At 40.8% G+C, this 22006-nt stretch overlaps 2 protein-coding genes across 2 annotated transcripts in view; both read right to left on the bottom strand.

The window, feature by feature from the left end:
* Window positions 1–6530, bottom strand: part of LOC109909400 (beta-1,4-galactosyltransferase 3) — a 29269-nt gene extending 22739 nt beyond the window's left edge. The window contains exon 1 of the mRNA XM_020508456.2: window positions 6318–6530. The gene's annotated coding sequence lies outside the window, so the exon portion shown is untranslated. The remainder of the gene's footprint in view (window positions 1–6317) is intronic.
* Window positions 6531–8775: 2245 nt separating this feature from the next.
* LOC109909389 (26S proteasome regulatory subunit 6B) lies at window positions 8776–20775 on the bottom strand. The gene is made up of 10 exons (XM_020508448.2): window positions 20646–20775; window positions 19809–19907; window positions 18043–18229; window positions 15845–15991; window positions 13077–13280; window positions 12732–12899; window positions 10120–10196; window positions 9777–9945; window positions 9359–9414; window positions 8776–9164 (listed from the first exon to the last, which is right to left on the bottom strand). The coding sequence occupies exons 1-10, from the start codon at window positions 20727–20729 to the stop codon at window positions 9051–9053; spliced, it is 1305 nt and encodes a 434-aa protein (XP_020364037.1). The 5' UTR covers window positions 20730–20775; the 3' UTR covers window positions 8776–9050.
* Window positions 20776–22006: the final 1231 nt, after the last annotated feature.

Genomic DNA, 22006 nt, shown 5'->3' with positions numbered 1-22006 from the left:
ACTGGCTCCAGGTCATCTACAAGTATTTTCTAGGTAAAGCCCCGCCTTATCTCAGCTAACTGGTCACCATAGCAGCATGCACCCGTAGAACGCGCTCCAGGCAATTAAAACATTAGCATACACAGTGTGAAAAAAAGTGTCATCATATTAATGAGGGCTAGCGCCCTTGTCATAGCATCCCATGGCAACACACTGGCCATTCATTGTCATTGCAGCTGGCAAATGTCTCTTTAGCTGCTCCCTCAGGTCTGAGTCCACTGGGACAGGCTCACCGCTGAAGAGAAAAAAAGAAAAAAAATTCTCTACAGCTTCTCCTTTACTGTCTACTGCTGCTTGGGTAGTAACTAGTTTGAGGAGTTTCCATAGCGCAAAGTTTATTTGTGGCTCAAGTACCCACACACACCTCTGGGACAGCACACTCATTGCAACCATGATGACAAGCTGCACGGCTCAGTAGCTAAGCAATGACAACCATAGGGACCAACCAGAAAAACTGAGCATAACCACATAAACATAACAAAAAAGGGCACTAAGAGTCACACAGACACGGCGAATGTGTTGCCTTTCCACCGCTACTATCATTCCAGAGTACTGGACAAAAAACATATAGATGGCAGCCTGGGACAGGTTCAACATCATTGTTAGATTGTGTTGGGGGAAAATGTAATGTCTTGCCCTGATTGGACAGAAAGGGAGCAGGGTCAGCAATGGATCTGACAAATAGGAAGGCTAACACTAATGAAACAGCCACAAGTATCAACAGGCATAACAAGTTGCCTTTTCACCTAGGGCAAGTGAACTGAGCAGTCGTGCAAGTTGAGCTTACTCTGTGGTTGTTCCATTGGGCAGGTGACAGTTTACACTGAAAACAACCACACACCATAAAAATGTGTGGTTCATTCACTACGTTCATATAAAAGACAGAATATTGCATTTCTGCATGTAAGTGATCATATCTGACAGGCAACCAAAAGCCTACTCCTTACTTGGCTAATGGGCAAGTGCACTTCAGACCATAAAAGGGTTAATTCAGGATTTTGTCAACCAAGCCCTTTATCTACTTCCCCAGAGTCCAATGAACTTGTGGATAGCATTTCTATGTCTCTGAGCGCAGTTGGAAAGAAATCGCTAACTAGCGTTAGCACAATTGCTAACTAGCGTTAGTGCAATGACTGGAAGTCTATGGTAACTGCTAGCATACTAGTAGATACCATAGACTCTGTCATTGCGCTAACACTACCAACACAACCTCCAACTTCCTTCATACTGGATGCAGAGACATAAAATGGTATCCATGAGTTCATCTGACTCTGGGGAAGTAGTAAAAGGGCTTTGTTACAAAAATCCATATCTTTGTAATGTCCAATACATGTTAAATGGTAGCAAATGAATGGTTACACAGCACTGGTTGGCTGATTGTGTAAACAGTAGTTCGCTAACTGTTGTAAAATCCTGTTTTTGCATATTCAGCATCAAACAAGCAATCATTGCAGTCTCTTCCACAAATGGAGAGCAACCATCCCCCATGTGTTCCAATGGCACATTGTGTTTGCTAATCCTAGTTTATCATTTCAAAAGGCTAATTGATCATTAGAAACGCCTTTTGCAATCATGTTAGCACCGCTGAAAACTGTTGTGCTAATTAAAGAAGCAAATAAACTGGCCTTCTTTAGACTAGTTGAGTATCTGGAGCATCAGCATTTGTGGGTTCGATTACAGGCTCAAAATGGCCAGAAACAAATACCTTTCTTCTGAAACTCGTCAGTCTATTCTTGTTCTGAGAAATGAAGGCTATTCCATGCGAGAAATTGCCAAGAAACTGAAGATCTCGTACAACGCTCTGTACTACTCCCTTCACAGAACAGTGCAAACTGGCCCTAACCAGAATAGAAAGAGGAGTGGGAGGCCCGGTGCACAACTGAGCAAGAGGACAGTACATTAGTGTCTAGTTTGAGAAACAGACGCCTTACAAGTCCTCAACTGGCAGCTTCATTAAATAGTACATGCAAAACACCAGTCTCAATATCAACAGTGAAGAGGCGACTCCGGGATGCTGGTTTAGTGTGTTCTTTTGCCCATCTTAATCTTTTTTTTTATTGGCCAGTGACATATGGCTTTTTCTTTGCAACTCTGGATTAGCTAACACAATGTGCCATTGGAACACAGGAGGTATGGTTGCTGATAATGGGCCTCTGTACACCTATGTAGATATTCCACAAAAAAAATTAAAAAATCTGCCGTTTCCAGCTACAATAGTCATTTACAACATTAACAATGTCTACACTGTATTTCTGATCAATTTGATGTTATTTGAATGAACAAAGAAAATGTGCTTTTCTTTCAAAAACAAGGACATTTCTAAGTGACCCCAAACTTTCGAAAAGTAATGTCTGTACAGACCAGAGCTGAGTTCAGTATGTTTTTACATTCTGGAACGTTCAATTGATCGCAAACAGTGCCGTACTGAACGACCAGTTGAAAAACAGTGAGGGGTTGGGTTGAGGTTTTCGGGAACGCTGTCAGCATGGCCACTGCCCTTTAAATACATCACTCATTGCTTCAAGCCACACCCACCAAATGGGAGGAATCGTAAGCAAATACGAACAAGTTTGGAAACTCTGTGATAGGATCTTGCTGTTCAGTAGACATCTGCATTGATAAAGTCAGGCTCTTATCCCATGAACACCGCAGAGTCCTATAATACAGTCCCCTCTGCAAGTCTAACGTTAGAGCCAGTATTCACTCAGTCAACCTGACAGCTCTTGTGACGGGGTCGTTGTGGCCATTTCTCACTCTGGAAACTATTTAAAACAGAGAGGAGAATAGGGAGTAAGGTTTGCCCAGCTCAAATGACACTGCCCAAAGCAAACAGATTACAGAGCAGTTTTTTTTTTTTTTTTGAACTAGGCAAGTCAGTTAAGAACAAATTCTTATTTACAAAGACAACCCACTGTTCCCCGGTAGGCTAACTGCCTTGTTCAGGGGCAGAACGACCGATTTTTACCTTGTCAGCTAGGGATTCGATCAAGCAACCTTTCGGTTACTGGACCATCGCTCTAACCACTAGGCTACCTGCTGCCCCTTTTGTCCACCTTCAAAAGATAGCAAACAGCCATGGCTGGGCAAATATAGAAAACAAAAGACAGACCACTTTCTGAGCTTGATTGCACAAACTGTTTTTAAATTACATTCACTCCCTCCTAATCCTGTTTACAGAGAGGCTGCTAGGTGGATTTAAAATGATCCTGGTTCAGGAACTGTACACAGGATACTACTAAACCTTGAGTATACAAGTCTTCCATCATAGCTGGTTGATTTTGAAAATACAGGCACTTCTGGATGTTAAATGTTTTTGAAATTTAAACCTCTTGAAACTGCTTATCTCTGAATATGTTCTTCACTCTGTCTGGAAACAAGATCTAAGAGTCTAAGACCATAGCACTTAAAGAAATTAAACATTTTTATTGGTTTCCCCATATACCCGAGGGGAAATGTCATTGCCACCACTTCATAAAATGTGCTATTTTAGTTGAAAAGGAAATTGCATAAAAATTGTGCCTACGGTAGTTTTGATTACATGTATTTATCATTGTCATGTCTAAATGTCCATATAGGCCTTGAAGATACTCAAACATGTATTTACCACATTAAAATTGTAATATTTTAAATTATTTTAGGAATTATCTTAAGAACAAACATACAAGGTTCACATACGGCAAAAATAATCAATATCAACTGTAATTAATACACATTTGCTTCAAATATGTACGGTGATAGTAATGACACTGTGGTGGAAATGGCATTTCATAAAAAACTGATGTCACAGTAGTATGTTTAATTTTGTTGAAGATACAGAACAGACCATTAGTTCCGATTCATCCCAAAAGTGTTTGATGGGGTTGAGGTCAGGGCTCTGTGCAGGCCAGTCAAGTTCTTCCACACCAATCTCAACAAACCATTTATGTATGGGACCCTCACTTTGTGCGCGGGGGCATTGGCCCTTTACTGTTTCAGCATGACTTCTCCAAACTTTTGCCACAAAGTTGGAAAGGCAAAAACGTCTATAATGTCATTGTAAGCTGGAGGGTTAAGATTTCCCTTCATCGGAACTAAGGGGCCTAGCCCGAACCATGAAAAATAGCCTAAGACCATTATTCATCCTCCACCAAACGTAAGGTTGGCACTATGCATGGGGCAGGTATCTTTTTCCTGGCATCTACCAAATCCAGAGTCATCCGTTGGACTGTCAGATAGTGAAGCATGATTCATCACTCAACAGAGTGCATTTCCACTGCTCCAGAGTCCAATGGCAGAGAGCTTTACACCACTCCAGCCGACGCTTGGCATTGTGCATGGTGATCTTATGCTTGGGCGGGGCTGCTCGGAAATGGAAACCCATTTCATGAAGCTCCCGACGAGAGTTATTTTGCTGACGTTGCTACCGGAGGCAGTGCGGAATTCGGTAGCAAGTGTTGCAAGTGCTGTTATTGTGAAGTGGAAACGTCTAGGAGCAACAACGGCTCAACCACAAGTGGTAGACCACACAAGCTCACAGAACGGGACTGCCGGGTGCTGACGCGCGTAAAAATCACCTGTCCTCAGTTGTCTGTTACAGTTGACCAGTGCTGCTATATCAGGGCTTACATTTTATGAACGGACTTGTTGGAAATGGGGGCATCCTATGACTGTGCCACATTGAAAGTCGCTGCTCTCTTCAGTAAGGGCCATTCTACTGTCAATGTTTGTCTGTGGAGATTGCATGGCTGTGTGCTGAATTTGATTCACCTTTCAGCAACGGGTGTGGCTGAAATAGCAGAATCCACTATTTTGAATGGGTGTCCACATACACTATATATACACAAAAGTATGTCCTTGTCCTCTCCTTGGTTGATTTAGGGGGCATCTCATAGAAAATAATTGAAGTCAGTAATAACCATAGTAAGTCACATAAATAGACATCACAATCACTCCATCATCCTAACATAATACAAAATGTAATAGCAAATAAGTGTTCAATTTCAACTTAATCATATATGCAATTAGTCTTTTCAGGTCTTAAGGTTCGTAAAAATTTATGAACTAATACATTTCGTCATTACCACATTCTTTCCTTACCATCACAGTTCATTATGGGGTGGTAATCAAGTGTGGTGGGAATGACATGCTAACTCCAGTTGAATAGCTAGCATACAATGTATCCTAAATAAATAATCAAAACTATTTTTTTTAAATGTAACAATTTGTTTTAATTATAGCCTACTTGGTAATGACATTCAATACAAATATTATATTTACCTTAATTTTTCTATAATTTCCCGCAATCAAAATGTGAATTTCCCTCCATGTGCTCAGCTGTCACTATTCATATACATGGTAACAAAGTACACACTTGAAAAAAACACAATATATATTTGCTTGTCGTGGTGGTAACGACAAAATACTTAAGAGACCATATTGTCTGTATAATTTTTTTTTAAAGTAACAAATGGCTTATGCACTTCTAATATGCAGGTAGCCTAGTGGTTAGAGCGTTGTGCCAGTAACCGAAAGGTTGCTAGATCAAATCCCCGAGCTGACGACGTAAACAAAAAAAAAATAGTCGATCGGTCCCTGAACATGGCTGTTAACCCAAAAGTTTACGGTTATTTTAGTCTTAATAAAGGTTGTGAGAGAAGAAAAAATATATATTCTCATTCTCTCTCTAAAATCTAACCTATTTGCTAAATCCGTCACTGTAAATAAGAATTTGTTCTTAACTGACGTGTCTGGTTAAATAAAGATGAAATAAAACAAAATCACCCAGCTATTCCTACGGAATAAGATTTTTTTGCTTGGTCACAGACATGAACAGATGCAACAATACCATGTCGCCTGCCCACACACACTATGGTGTTCAGTAAATTAATCCGTTTTGTGTTTTTACATTATTAGACCATTCAAGTCTTACTTTAGATTTTGTACGAGAGTCATGATGATGTAACCAAAGATTCCACCATTTCTGGCGTAGCTAATTTACCTGGGCTCGAGCCTTGCCTCAACAACTCTTGTTAAAGCTGCCACAATAAATAAATATTTAACATTTTAGATAGCCAACATTAGCTACGGACTAACTAGCAAATGTGACGGAGAAACAAGCAATAAAAGCCGGCAAACTAACGTCACTGACTCCACTTCCTTCTGGTTTGTTAGCTTGCTAACGACTAGCTAACTTATTTCATACACGGTCATGATTTGTTAAACGTAACGTTGCTGGCTATCCAGTTAGCATTATTAGCTAGTTAGCTAGATAAAAAATAAATAAACTGTGGCCAGCTTACCAACTAAACGCACGAGACGGTGTTTACCATTCCACCCCTCTTGTTCGTGGATAGCTTAATGGTTCCTTTCCTAATTTATTCCATGCAACAGAATTACTAAACATCACTTTCACAATTCGAGTTGCTCCAGGGTTGCGTTTCGAAGTTGAAATGCGGCTTCTTCAGCCACACTTCACATGTAGAACCAGTACAGGAAGTGATGCACACAGCTGTTTGGTTTTGCTTGTAGTAATGAATGGTAACGTCGGCAGAGACTTTAAGAGTTAGTTTAGCGCACCTCCTCGAACCTTTTCGTGCTGTATGCATGTCCTGATTTTCACCACGACTTACTGTTTTGGTTTCACAATAATTAAATTAATGCACCGACAATACAATTGAATGGGGTGACGTTGGGTAGTACACAGTGACATAACGACCCTTTTGTGTTATGGGTTACTGAATATAGAACGAGGAAAACACGATATGCTTGACTCGAGACATGGTAAATATCAATTACAGAAATTGTGTAATACAAATTACACTTGTTTATTTAGACCTACTACTGTATCTATCGTACACGTTCTGAGTTGTGCTTTTATGTAGAAATTGTACTTTCAAATAAAATATAGATTTTATACCAAATGGCAGATGGGAGAAAATAAAGTATTCTATTGTAATAGATGTGTTCTAGATTCTAGAATGGTGCATCCCTCATCTCTTAGTTGAAAATCAACTGTAAACCAATTGTGGTCATGGCCAAAGTACTGACTTTTTGGCGTATTTCAACACAAAACATCTTATTTAAAAGGTAAGGAATCCACTCAATAGTTCAGTATTCTACGTTATGGGACTAGGTAGTTGTTAAATGTAGGTTAAATTACTGGTCCACTGGCAGGAGTTAAATAAAGGCAATGAAGTGGTTACCAAAATGAATAGCCTTTTCATGATCACTAACATATCTAAACTAAATATATTTCTATAATCTGACAAATAACTACATGCCACCTTAAGGTGATGGATTGATCCTCTGAAACTGTAGTTATGAACAAATAGTTATGGCCGTTAATGATCACACACACATTTGAATTTGGTTGTCCAAACCTTTCTTCAGAATGTCCAAGCTTCCACCTCTTACTCAGTTCCACTCCTGGAAGCCCCAGTCCACCTTGGATGCTGTAGTGTCAGCAATGTGGCGCAGTCTCTGCCCTGGTCAAAGGATGCTACCCAGTGGCGGATTTAGGTATGGGCGACATGGGCTGCCGCCCTGGGCGCTCATCTTGCCAGGGGAGGCACAATTTTGGGGGGAATGGTGACATTTGCACGTCACGTCAATGATTTCATGTCACTGTGGGTCAATTAACCTTGTCGGAGTGAGTGCCCTGATTCTAGTTTGTGAGCTAGACAGGCTAGAGGCAGTAGAGGCAGTAGAGGCAGTTCTACAACAAAAAAGTCTGAGATCCACAAAGTGGCACTTCTCATACAAATCATTTGATGAGCCTTTGAGTGATGATCTGAAGAAGCTGGAGGTGACATTTTTCAATGTCGTTGTTGATGCTGCAACCTCAGCCCTTCAGGAAAGATTTTCCACATTGGAAAATGTGGGAGAGAAGTTGAGTGCGGTCAACCTTCCAAAGTCTCTCAAATGAGGAGCTGACAGAACAACGAGGCCCTTAGTATGACACTGCACTATAAAGAACACTCAAACTTGGATGGCAGAGAGCTTGCACAGGAACTGAAGAACTTGACATCTTAGACAATGACCCTGCTTGAGCTGCTGATATTTATATACGAAAGAGATCTCTCAGAAATGTACCCAAATTTGTGGACTGCTCTCCGAATTTTTGTCTTATTCTTTCAGTGACCGTAGCTGAAGCAGAGAGGAGCTGAAGGGAGGGGGGGGGGATTCGCCCAGTGAGCCATACCAGCCAGAACCGCCACTGATGCTACCAAACCATGACCTGGGACCAATCTTCGCCAAGATGTCACAGGACCTGGAGTCTGTAACCATTGACCTCTACACCAACTACCTTGACCCAGTCACTGACCACCTGCCCATGTTTCCCATTAGGACACAAGTGGGTACTATTCCAATTGATTTACTGTATGAGGGGCCTTTTACTTTCTAAACCACAATCTTGCCCTTAATAGTTCATGTCCATCTCCAGAGAGCTTGACTAACAGAAAGTCTTTCTCCCCTTGTGGTGTGAGGCTGAACTGCTTTGAATCATGGGCAGACAGAGAGGGAAAGAAGCCGCCATGTCCCCTCTAACGGAGGACCCCGCATCAGTGGTGCCTAGACTATTCTTGGCGCTCTGTTCCTAGTCAGAGGCTCTATGACCAACAGTCACTTTATCTATCAAATGTATGGCTACCACTGCAGATGACCCTGGGCATGTTAGTGTGTTTGTCTTGTTACATCAGACTTTAAACCAGTATATTTCAGTCCACATGAACAATAAAGACCAACTATGCATACTTCTTACATTTTTATGGAAAACTTCTTTAATATTTTTTAGAGTACTGTTTAATCAGTGAGTACATTACAGGTACAAACTCTCGGCCATTATACTAGCTACAGTCAAGTAAAACATACTTAAGAACCTGCAGAGCACATAAAGACAGTCCATTCACTATGTGTGTGTGTGTTAGTCAGTCTGAAACCAAATGAACACGGTAGTAGACAAACACACATAAATCACACAAAATTGTGTGAATGCCTTTTAATTTATTTTTTAGAGAGGGGGGGGTTACTTTCTACTTGTAGAACTCATGCTCCTGCTCATCCTTCTTGATAACAGTCTTGTAGGCCTTCTCAAAGTCCTTGGCCAGGACAATGTACCTATTTTCACGGACTGCCAGCATGCCAGCCTGAGTGGGAGGAATGAAAGAATTATAACATTTAAAAGAGTGTTTCCAGTTCTCACACCGACAACAGGTGATATTTAGTTCTCTTTGGAACAAGAGTTAGCAAACGCAATAACTTGTGACTCTTTGACAGTCTTTTGGAGTAGTTTGACCCCCCCATGGAAGACTTCCTTCCAACAGCACGGGGTCCCACTCACCTCCTGGCAGATAGAGTTGATGTCTGCTCCGGAGATCTTGTCTGGTCTGGCCACATCTACACACTGGTTAAGGACAACCGCAAACACATATGACACTGAACAATGTAGAGTTCTTTCGGTTACTTAGCAACCAAAGAAAGGTATGGGGAAGTGCATTAGACTTTACAAAGGCGGGATTCAGTTAGAGTACTAAAGTCATGGTTCATTTGACATTTAATGAGACTATTGTTCCAGATCAGAGGGGTAATCAAGGAGGTAAATATTTAATGAAAACTTACAAGCACACTCAATGAACTGGACACAGAATTTGTTCTGAGCAGGAAAAGATTGCACGATGCTGCTAGTACAATACACACCTGCACCCATTAACACACACACGTTATGAGAGACTGCTGTAAGTTGGGCATAATAAGGATACAGTCCTCCAGGTCCACCTCCTCAGAGAGGTTCATCTTGCTGGTGATGGTGGAGAAGACCAGGCGTTTCTGTCGGCGGTCAGGTAGGGGGAACTCAATCTTTCTGTCCAGACGTCCTGGACGCAGGAGGGCGGGGTCCAGGGTGTCGGCCCTGTTGGTGGCCATGATCACCTGACAAGAAAACAAAAAGGTGGGTCAGACATATTTAAAAATAATAATAATAAACATTCTCAATGTGACACACAAAGTTACAGGTTAGCTGCATTAATGGGACTACAACATACAATAAGCCGTGGAGACAATATGTCAGAGGCAAAGCCCATAGCGCTCTCACACTTTGCTCACCTTGACGTTGACGGTCTGGTCAAAGCCGTCCATTTGGTTGAGAAGCTCCAGCAGAATCCTCTGCACCTCCCTGTCAGCTGTTTGGGAAGGAGAGAATACAATGAGGGATTACCAATGTCAGGGTTCAACCACACCAATAACTGCTTGGTCTTATTTTCAGTCCTAATAATCAATCCCATTCAAAATTATAAAGTTCACAACCAAGTTTGTCTCTATTGTGGATGTGTGTGAATCTGTTCACCTGGATGCTTTAAACAATGACATTTAATGAAATCTTTACAGGTAGTTCTGTTTTGTGGGCAACTTCCGATTCCCAACTCTAACCGGATGTTAACTGCAACTACCCTGTCCTTAACTTTATCCAACTCTATGGTGGTGGCAGTCAAAACAAATCACTTGGCCACAAAAAATGTGAATGTTATTTATTTCCCCAATGCTCTAGGGTCTGTTGTCTCCATCTGGGCCAAGGAGAAACCATAGCCTAGCCAACACTCACAGCAACTAGGGGGCCTTTACAGAAACATGTTCCACCTGCTTAGTTGAGGCTGATTTGAACATTGTAGTTTTTCAATCAAACAATGTAAACAGCTAAAATGTGAGATCCAGGGTTCGTACAGACAGTAGCAAGTCAAATTCAAGGACTTTCAAGTACTTTTTCCAAGCACTAATATTTATTGTTAAGGACCATCAATTTGTAATAGTTCATATATATCACCACAAACAAACAAAAAATACTTGGCTACCTTACAAGCTCTACTCAAAAACATTGTTTCACTCCGTACTGATGATTTTGTAATATGAGAAGTGATAAGCAGAGTGTTGGGAGATGTCTACTGGTGAACACACATTTCCTATTCACATTTTCATTTAACTTTATTATTATAATTTTAGTTTTTTACCCCTTTTTTCCCCTTTCCAAATGGGTAGTAATTACAGTCTTGTCTCATCGCTGAAACTCCCGTACGGACTCGGGAGAGGCGAAGGTCGAGAGCCATGCGTCCTCCGAAACACAACCCAACTTGCTTCTTGACACAACGCACATCCAACCTGGAAGCCAGCCGCACCAATGTGTCGGAAGAAACACCGTACACCTGGCGACCTGGTCAGCGTGCACCCGTGACGGGCCGGGCGCAGTGCTCTGTTGCAGCCGGCCGCGACTGGGAGGTCCATGGGGCGACGCACAATTGGCCCAGCGTCATCCGGGTTAGGAAGGGATAGCTTTGTCTCATTGCGCACTAGCGACTCCTGTGGCAAGCTCCTGTAGCCTAACCACATTGCGGATGGCCAATTGTGCGTCGCCCCATGGACCTCCCAGTCGCGGCCGGCTGCAACAGAGCCTGGGCTTGAACCCAGAGTCTCCGGTGGCACTGCGATGCAGTGCCTTAAACCACTGCTCCACCCGGGAGGCCCATAATGAATGTTTTTAATTGAGCCATTCTACTAGTTAATAGCTACGAAAAAGCATCCTGCTTCTGACTGGCAGCTTTAGTGTCGCAGGGCGGGTGGGCTGTGTCAGAAAAACGGCATGTAAACGGCCACTAGAACGGCAGGAGCACGGATGCCACTTGATAAAGCGGAATATCGCGTGCCCCCTGTGAATGAGGTGATTGGCAAAAAAAGCTCTGGAGGTTGTAGCAGAGAGTCACACAACGTAGAACTGGCACCAGCGCAAGATGCAGCGTTGTGACTTTCCCCCTTCATGTGGCTCTTCAGGGTCAATTTACCCGTGCTCGCAATGTCAAAGTCTGACGCATTTTTTGCGCCTTACATGGCGTCGGTTGGTTGGGTCCAGTGATGTAGAGGTATAAAAAGGTGAACAAAAATATAAAACGCAAATAAAGTGTTGGTCCCATGTTCCATTAGCTGAAATAAAAGATCCCAGAAATGTTCCATATGCACAAAAGGCAGGATTTGAATCAACTTTTTCCCTGCATTGTAGCCATCGAAGTGATGGCTGTAGTTCAGTACCTGCCTGGATAATTGGCAGTGTGTATGGAATGAGGAAGCTCCCCTGGCAACCAAGCGTGAAACACATGAGGAAATAAAACTCTGTAGTCTGCCCGGAAATTATTTTGTCAAGACACAAAAATATTTTTCATTAACACATTTGATCATCATCTGTTCTCCTCTCCTATCAATATATATTTTTTTAACCCCCTCTTTTCTCCCAAATTTTGATCCCCAACGGGCTCGGGAGACGAAGGTCGAGTCATGTGTCCTCCGAAACATAACCCGCTAAACTGCGCTTCTTAACACCTGCCCGCTTAACCCAGCTGCACTAATGTGTCAGACGATATACCGCAGCCCTATTGGGACTCCCGATCATGGGCGGTTGTGCGCTACTCAGGAGGCCCTCTCCTCTCATTTTCATTTAAGTGCCAACTTGAGAAAACATCAGATCTTCAAGGTATTCCAGTACTTGAATGTCAGTACTTTAAGCACCTTGAGAACCCTGAAGAACACAGGTAGAAACATTTGATAACAGAAATGCCAATCTGTAAATCTGCTCTATTTTGCTTGTCTTATTGGATTTGGTTGCTATGTGCAATGCTAGTGATTAGCCAATGACCAGTCCATTCCATAGCCTATTCTGTGCAGCTGATTCTAAATACCTCCAGTCTGTGCATCAAAACGCTTGGTAGCAATGGCATCGATCTCATCAATGAAGATGATGGCGGGGGCGTTTTCCTTGGCCAGCCGGAAGACGTCACGCACCATGCGGGGGCCCTCACCCAGGTACTTCTGCACAAACTCAGAGCCTACCACACGGATGAACGCCGCTGAGAGAGAAAGCGACAGAGAAAGAGACCAAGATATCAAATCAAATGCATTGGTCAATAACCAAATACTGATATGGTAACATGACAATTATTTGCAACAAAAAAATGACAACATAGCCTAATCATGTTAGCACCAGTGCATCCTATAGATAATGGTGAACATGGTGAATGGCCTACCTGTAGTGTGGTGAGCCACAGCCTTGGCCAGCATGGTCTTCCCACAGCCAGGAGGCCCATACATCAGAACCCCCCTGGGCGGGTCAATGCCAATCTGTTTGTAGAGTTCAAAGTGTGTGAGTGGAAGCTCCACTGCTTCCCTCACTTCCTGCTTCTGGATATCCATCCCTCCGATGTCAGCATACATCACATCCGGCTTTTGGTCTGCAAGGAGAGATACAGGAAAATAATGCATATAACATAAGAAGAGAGGAGCTGCACTACAAGTGATAAGGTATCAATGAGTGGAATATGCATGCAATGTATGTAAGCACGCATGAATGCATGATTTTTCCACTCACAACTGTGCAATATATATGGGTCAAAGACATGTAAATTTGGTGTCCGAAAGCCATTAATTTAACATAAAAATATATTGATCAATATAATATTCAATCACTCTTACCCTTCTTTTCATCCAGAAATATTTGTGTTGCAAACTATTACAATAGGGGAGTTATTGAGCTCTAAGGTGTCCTTCAGTGTAACTATCCAGGTTAAAATTTGAATGATGCGTTTTTAAAATGTAGAAATTCATCCTAAAAAAAGAATAATGAACACCCATGGCATAACTGTGTTAGTGTTTGCAACAATATATAGAATAATGGGCGACAATACTGTATCAAAAAAATATTTTAAACCGAGAATAACTTTTGTCCGGACATTTCCACTTCATCAATGTCATAAAGTAGAACAAAGGCAAAAAGCCATTTTAAAACATAACATGGTAATTGTGTGACATCACAAAGAAGACGCTCTATCAATGTGATGAGGTGAGTAAATCGCTGAATTATTTTACGATTTCACCTTTTCACCCTCTAGTAACCTTTGTAACAAAAACGCATGCCCTTCAGTACAACACAGAAAACTTACTTTTAAATGTTATTTTATAAAAAGCTATATTAAATATAAAAAGTAAGGATAATCTTTATAGGTCAAGGTCATTATTTTATATAGGTTGCCAAAGAACTGCCTGTTAAATATGTTTGTATGAAATCTGTCCTTCAGTATCACACTTTTGTCCTTCAGCACAACAAGTTTTATGTTACATCACTCGTTAGGCTGAATGACAGTAGCTTTGTTATCCCATGTTTTCACTAGTTTATTATGCAATTCATATTTACTTGTATGAATACTGAATAGAATTTTAAACAATTGTATGGCATTAAGGTATTTCAAGGCATTTCAAGGCATAGATGCCGTTATCTAATAAGGAGAGGGCTGCACGGCACAGACAAAAGATTAGCGCAGAACCAGAAAGACTAGCCAGAAAAAAAGCAAGGTATTGTTTCCATGCTATCGTCAGCAACAGAATAGGATATAAAGCTGAGTGGATAACACTTAACATTAAGTTGCACTATTACACTGTAGTTAATGTTTAATTGCACTGTTAATAAGGTATAACTGATGGATTATATTAGTTAATATAATATTACACACATAATTATGGATAAAAATGAATTATATTAGTTAATAGCTGCTTCACATTTGGGGGACTTTATGAAAAATCGAGACTGTACAAGTTTGAATGAAGTAGTTTGATGGCCATTTTCTGTAGCTATGTCTGTAGTCATCTTGAAATTGCATTTATGTACCTGCATTGAAGAGAAATGTACCATTTATAGTGTAACAATGTATAATGAAAACATTAACTATGTAATAATCATGTAATAATGCAAATTAATGCAATGTAAAGTTTTGCCACAGGTCAAATTATAGTAAAGTGATTATTAACATAAGCAATGAAATAATAACAAAACATGTTTGAGAGAGAAAGGGAGGTCCCCCTTGATTTAACTTTTAAACTTTGATTAAGTGTCATCATTGTATAGCCTACTATTAATAGACTACTAATATTTTTTAATGGATGTGAATCTTATTCTGTGCCAGTGTGATAACTATTACATTTTCCAGCTATCAGAGGAGGATGTCAATCCTGATCATCCACCGATCCATACAATGACTAAATCTGATGCTCAAAAAAAAGAGGGGAAAAATGGAGATTACATTTTAAGCAAAACTGTTTTTTGCACAATGTTTATGGAATGTTTTCTAATTAATGCTTTGTTTGAAATATTCAATGCTGATTTAATCCTAAATTAAAGCAATTAAACTGTACCTCATGTGCCAATTAAACTATGCTGCATAGTAAAGCCCATGTTCTTTATCTGTGTGGCGCATGGGTCATTTCTCTCTCTCTAGTATGGAAGCGATCTAAGTTCAGCTAGCCTGCACATTTTAAACATCTTATCCTGTCTTTTTATGCAGTTTTATAACTTAAATTATTGCTCAAGGAATCACATTTAATCAATATTTGTGGGCCGTAGCGATGTGTTCAGGGTAACAAAATATTGTCATACAGTCTAACATCAGTATTTTATATTAAAATACAATAACTTTGTTTTGTTGACTCAGTTATAGTTATATTTCTGCCAGTCGAAGCAGAAATGTTGTGATTATGATTTTTTTTTTTAAACATTTAGTGTTATTCTAAAAGACATTTTACTAGGGTACAGTCATATGAATCACAATAAAAAATAAATGATTAGCTTTATTCTTGAATATAACTTCTATAAGGGCATAGGTGACACGCCAATGAACATACAAAAGCCTTTTAGGGAATTGTAATTTATGTTTATTTTTTTGCTACTTTGAAAACCTTGTACGTCTTTGACCCATATTACAAAAGGGATAGGCATACCAGGGGGTAGAATAGTGTGTATGTGTACCTGATGTGAGCATCATGATGCTGCTGTCAGCCTCTGGGGGGAGCACGTCCACCAGGGCATTGCTGTGCTTGTGCAGGGCCACCGACGCATTGGGCTTCAGCAGCTCTCTGTCGATGGTGCTTAGGATACGCACATAGTAGTTTGAGCCTGAGTCAAGGAGAAAAGGGGGTGGATAGAAACCGAGAAAAGGGGATAGACAGAGACAGAGACGGGGGTGGACAGAGACGGGGGTGGACAGAGACGGGGGTGGACAGAGACGGGGGTGGACAGAGACGGGGGTGGACAGAGACGGGGGTGGACAGAGACGGGGGTGGACAGAGACGGGGGTGGACAGAGACGGGGGTGGACAACGAGAGAAGCAGAGAAAGAGGGTGGCACAGGGAAAGACAGAGGGGGAAATGTCATTAGTGAATATTAGAGGCAAATGTTCAGCATCACAGTAAGAAGAGGCATTGGTGTTACTGTGTAAAATATAGGTGCTTATGGGTGTGTGGCTATTAGAGAATGACCGATATGGATTTTTTAGGGGTCAAAGTTGTCCGATATTTTAGGCAGATATACAATATAACATTTCCCAAAGACAGCCATGTATGCAATAACGCATCAATATTAAAACCGAACAATACATTTGACTTAGTTATTACCAAACAAAATAACAATGGTCACTTTATTTGAATGGTAAATATCTTGATAAACTGGGTAAATGAAGATGTCATAGGCATACTCACAATACAGGTGAATCCATATTCAATAGGAGTGTGTGCATGCATTGAGTTATTGAGCTTGTTTTGGCTGATCAATGGAGTCTATGACGCTACAGATGACAATCTGTTAGTCCTTCATTTTGGACTAACAGTATATTAGCCAACTGATCAACATTTGCACAGGAGCATCACTCTAGTATGTCACACCTGTATGGAATGACATCATATAGGCACTGCTGTTCGTTTGAGAATATAAAATATCTATTTAACACAAATGAGTCCAACGTAACGTTATGATTTGTGAACAAGGATGTTTACGAAACTAGTATTTTATGTCATTTTCTGGTACCGGGAGAAAATATTCTCTCTCAACAACTCAGCTGCAAGGACAAAATTTGAAACATCTCAATTGGCTATTCCAGCTATCTGTCAAGAAATGGGTGGGTTAGAACTTGATTCTACTTCTACATTTGGATAGAGCAAGGCTGCAACTTCGCTCCCTTTCACATCTCTCCATCGCTCATATCACTTGCCGTTTACTGCTACTACGATAAATACAATGAACAAAATATAAAACGCAACATGTAAAGTGTTGGTTCCATGTTTCATGAGATGAAATAAAAGATCCCAGAAATGTTCCATATGCACAAAGTTATTTCTCTCAAATGTATGCACAAATTTGTTTATATCCCTGTTAGTGAGCATTTATCTTTTGCCAAGATAAATCCATCTACCTGACAGGTGTGGCATAACAAGAAGCTGATTTAACAGCATGATCATTACACAGGTTCACCTTGTGCTGGGGACAATAAAGGCCACTAAAATGTGGAGTTTTGTCACAACACAATGTCACAGATGTCTCAAGTTGAGGGAGCTGGGCAATTGGCATGCTGACTGCAGGAATGTCCACAAGAGCTGTTTCCAGATAATTTTATGTTAATTTCTCAACCATAAGCCACATTTTTGAGAATTTGGCAGTATGTCCAACCGGCGTCACAACCGCAAACTCCGTGTAACCACGCCAGCCTAGGACCTCCTTCGCCTGCGGGATTGTCTGAGACCAGCCAACTGGATAGCTGATGAAACTGTGGGCTTACACAACCAAAGAATTTCTGCACAAACTGTCAACTAACCGTATAAGGGAAGCACATCTGCAATTTTGTACACTGTGTCAATTCATCAGTTTCTCAATACTGCACCTTTCTGTTGGAGAATGAGCTAGCTTGCTGCTGCTGCTGATTTTCCCAGCTAGACATTCATCGGCATTGTGCAGTGCTCGTGGCTCAGGTTGTGAGTGGCGGCTGGCATAGCAGCATAATTGCTAGGCAGAGGGACAATCAGCAAAGCCGATAGAGAAGGGCCGATAGACTAGAAAAGGGCCAATAATCGGACCGATATCGACTCGGATTCAAGTCTCCAGTCTCTGGATCCAACAACCAGAGGCTTACCTACACAATCTATGTGAGGACAGACAAAAGTGTAAAAATACTGTACCTGTGGTGGAGCCCACAATGGCTGTGTTTTGGTCCACAGCCTCCAGGAACTGGCCGATGACCAGGGGGATACTCTGTATCCTCTTCACCTCCTCCTGGGCGTGGAGGAACTCCTTCTTCAGGTTCTTCTGTTCATCTTTGATGTATTCCTCCTGCACCTCCAGAAACTCCAGCTCCTGCTGCAGCTTCTACAATAGTAAAGGGGAGATTGGAAATGGTGTCACGGATAATTAATGTTTATTGATTAATCATAGTGATCATATTACTCTAGTGCTAGCCTCCCTACAATGGCTTACTGTTATGGCTAGAGCTGATTTCAAGGTTTTACTGCTAACCTACAAAGCATTACATGGGCTTGCTCCTACCCATCTTCCAGATTTGGCCAATTTTTGTTATTCTTTAAACTCTGTCAAATCATTGCTAGACAACAGTTTAAGTCTGGCCATATATTTAAGTCAAAACTAACTTGGCCACTAAGGAACATTCACCGTCTTCTCGGTAAGCAACTCCAGTGTAGATTTGGCCTTGTGTTTTAGGTTATTGTCCTGCTGAAAATTGAATTCATCTCCCAGTGTCTGGTGGAAAATATATTGAACCAGGTTTTCCTCTAGGATTTTGCCTGTACTTAGCTTCATTACATTTATTTTTTTGTCCTGAAACATCCCCAGTCCTTCACTATTACATAAATACCCATAACATGATACAGCCACCACTATACTTGAAAATACAGACTGGTACTGTGCTGTATTTGCCCCAAACACAACACTTTGTTTTCAGGAAAAAGTTAATTGATTTGCCACAGTTTTTGCAGAATTACTTCAGTGCCTTGTTGTAAACAGGATGGCGCTTTGGAATATTTTTTATTCTGTACAGGCTCTCGTTTTCACTCTGTCAATTATGCTAATATTGCTGAGAAATAACACCATTGTTGATCCATCCTCAGTTCTCCTATCACAGCCATTAAACTCTGAAACTGTTTTAATGTTACCATTGGCCTCATGGTGACATCCCTGAGCTGTTTCCTTCCGACAACTGAGTTAGGAAGGACGCCTGTAACTTCGTAGTCGCTCGGTGTATTGATGCACCATCAAAAGTGTAATTAATAACTTCACCATGCTCCAAGGGGTATTCAATGTCCGCTTTTTTTAAAAGTCTGTTTTCAATGTTTGTTTTTAAAAATAAATTTAAAAATCTGCCAATATGAGCCCTTCTGTGCAAGTCATTGTAAATTCTCCCTGGTCTTTGTGGTTGAATCTGTGTTTGAAATTCACTGCTCAACTGAGGGACCTTACAGATAATTGTGTGTGGCGTACAGAGATGAGGTAGTCATTCAGAATTCATGTTAAACACTATTATTGCACAGAGAGTGAGTCCATGCAACTTATTAAGCACATTTTTACTTCAGAGCTTATTTAGGCTTGCCATACAAAGGGGTTGAATACTTGACTCAATACATTTCGGCATTTCATTTTTAATTAATTTGTTTCAAAAAATAGAAAAATATCATTCCACTTTGACATTGAGGTTTTGGGTGTAGGCCAGAGGCCAAAAAAAATCCATTAAAATTCAGGGTGTAACAACAAATTGTGGAAATAGTCCAGGGGTGTGAATACTTTCTCTAGGCACCTTAATAGTTCACTTCTTTACAGTGATTGAAGAAATCACAGAAAGGGCCAGTATGATTTATATTGCTTTTCTTGTGGTGCTGAAAGAAATTAGATCTCAACAGTCAAGCATAGACACAAAGAAGCTGTTCACAGTACAGACCTTGTATCTGCTGTAAAGGTCTTCAAGATCTTCTGGTTCTGGGGCCAGGAAAGAAAGCCCAGTCTGGGGTCGTGAGTTCAGCATGGCAGGCACTTCGTCCTGTGTAGACACAAGACAACACAAACATTTACACAAATTCTACGTTGAGAGCATACCCCCAAATCTGTGAAAACTCTATAGCTAATGTTACTAACGTTAGCTGACTGTTTGTTGTGTTGCTAGCTAGCTAGTTAATTTACTTGCCTAATGCTGGGTGAGTGATGACCGACAGAAAATGTGAGAGACGCGGATTGGAAGACATTTCAATCCACGATTGTTTCAGTGCTGTTCCGTAACGGATAAGTACGTTACTGCGGTAGGTGTCTTGGCTAATAATTAATAAGTCATTCAACATTAGGCTCAGTCATATGCAATTAAATTTATCGCGCTAGCTCGCTAACGTTACATTCGGTTGTTTTCTGACTTGTTAACTTCGCTATCTAACCTTACCTGTCGGCCGTTTACTTATTTTGTTTACGTTGTAGCTTGAAGCGTACCAATACTACCTCCACAACATAAATAGCTACGTAGCCACACCAAAATACAAACGTTTAGCTAACTAGCTAAAGTTGCCTAGCTTGCCAGTTGCGATAGCATGTTAGCTTACATGACATAGCATTTACAGTGCCGTGAATGAATTGGCACGTTTAGTTGGATGACGTACGATTTAAATGTATTCAAATAAGACTTTAGACTAAAGATAGTACGTTTTAAGTTGTCTATACTTTTTAAAGCTTTGTATACTCAAAAACAACGGTGAAACGGCGTGAAAATGTACACGGTCAAAATGAATCATACCTGAATTTTTTCAACAGTTACTCCAATGTCCTCCATGTTGAATTCCTTATCATGTGACGTTCTACGTAAGGATCCAAGCGACATTTTTGTGATTCATGGGTAATGAAGTTTCTGTGGACAAGTGTTATCAACAAACGTAAATGAATTGAGAGATTGTTCCACAAATAAAATGTTGCGTTCTTCTGAGTAATTTGTTTTCTAAACTTTGCCTCCATCTGATATAGTAAGCAAGCACCCTCAGATCACTATGAATAAGATGAATATTGATGATAGATATGATGGATAGCAGGTGAATGACTGCTCATGCTCTCTTTAGCAGAACAATAGCTTTATGTACAGAACAGTTTGGCAAAAGATGTTGACAGTGACGTGCAATAGGCTAGGTGAGGTGAGGTTTGTGGATTTCCTGCCAGTTAGTTTGTGGCTATAATAGGCTACTACTCTACTGCTGCATCTTTCACACCTAGTCTGTTGCATCTTTCCTCTGTTGCATAGTTGTTGTTTTTTTGTCTTGTATTTCAAGTCTGTCCATAGATGGAAAAAAACATGCTTTATACCAAATCTATCATGATAACGTTCAGTTGTTTTCGAGGGATCACTGTCCCCCATAGGCTAAGCTTCCCCTAAAGTAAATTGAATTAAAATTGCCAAAATTATATCGCCTAATTAGCCTACTCCTGTCTATACAGAAACAAATAAAATAATTCAAAATAGGCTACTACATCAGAAATCATGATTTGGCCACAGAGGATCATTAGCGTCTTTGAAATAAATAATCTGTGGATTGTTTTTTAATCGCATTGCCGACAGTCGGAAAGGCCCTCAATTAGTATTTGAGTTATCAAAATGTATTGAGCAAACAGTATACTCTAAACAGCGATACTCAACTCTTACCCTACAAGGTATGAATCCTGCTTGTTTTCTGTTATACCTGATAATTAATTGCACACATCTGGTGTCCCAGGTCTAAATCAGTCCCTGATTAGAGGGAACAATGAAAACAATGCAGTGGAACTGTCTTCGAGGTCCAGAAGACCTCGAGGGCTTTAAAATGAAAAGGTTCCTGGAGGCGCCTTTAGGGGTTCCTCAGGTTGCAACACCAGTGGAAACTTTTTAAAGAACCTTCTAGGAATCTAGGGCTTTAAGGTTTGTTGTAGAAATTCAACACAGGGACACTGAGTCAATTTTTAATCATTCTTTTTTTATCAGCAATCTGGAGAGGTTCCAACAAACTTAATGCACAAAGTAGTACACGTCTGGTAGGAGCTCTGTCGGGGCAGTCCCGTGAGTTCTCTTATATACTTGTGTAATGGATGTGAAATGGCTAGCTAGTTAGCGGTGGTGCACGCTAATAGTGTTTC

Source organism: Oncorhynchus kisutch, linkage group LG2 (assembly GCF_002021735.2).
Source record: "Oncorhynchus kisutch isolate 150728-3 linkage group LG2, Okis_V2, whole genome shotgun sequence".
NCBI lineage: Eukaryota > Metazoa > Chordata > Actinopteri > Salmoniformes > Salmonidae > Oncorhynchus > Oncorhynchus kisutch.
The sequence above is the reverse complement of the archived record's forward strand: the minus strand, read 5'-3'. Positions and strand labels throughout refer to the sequence as shown.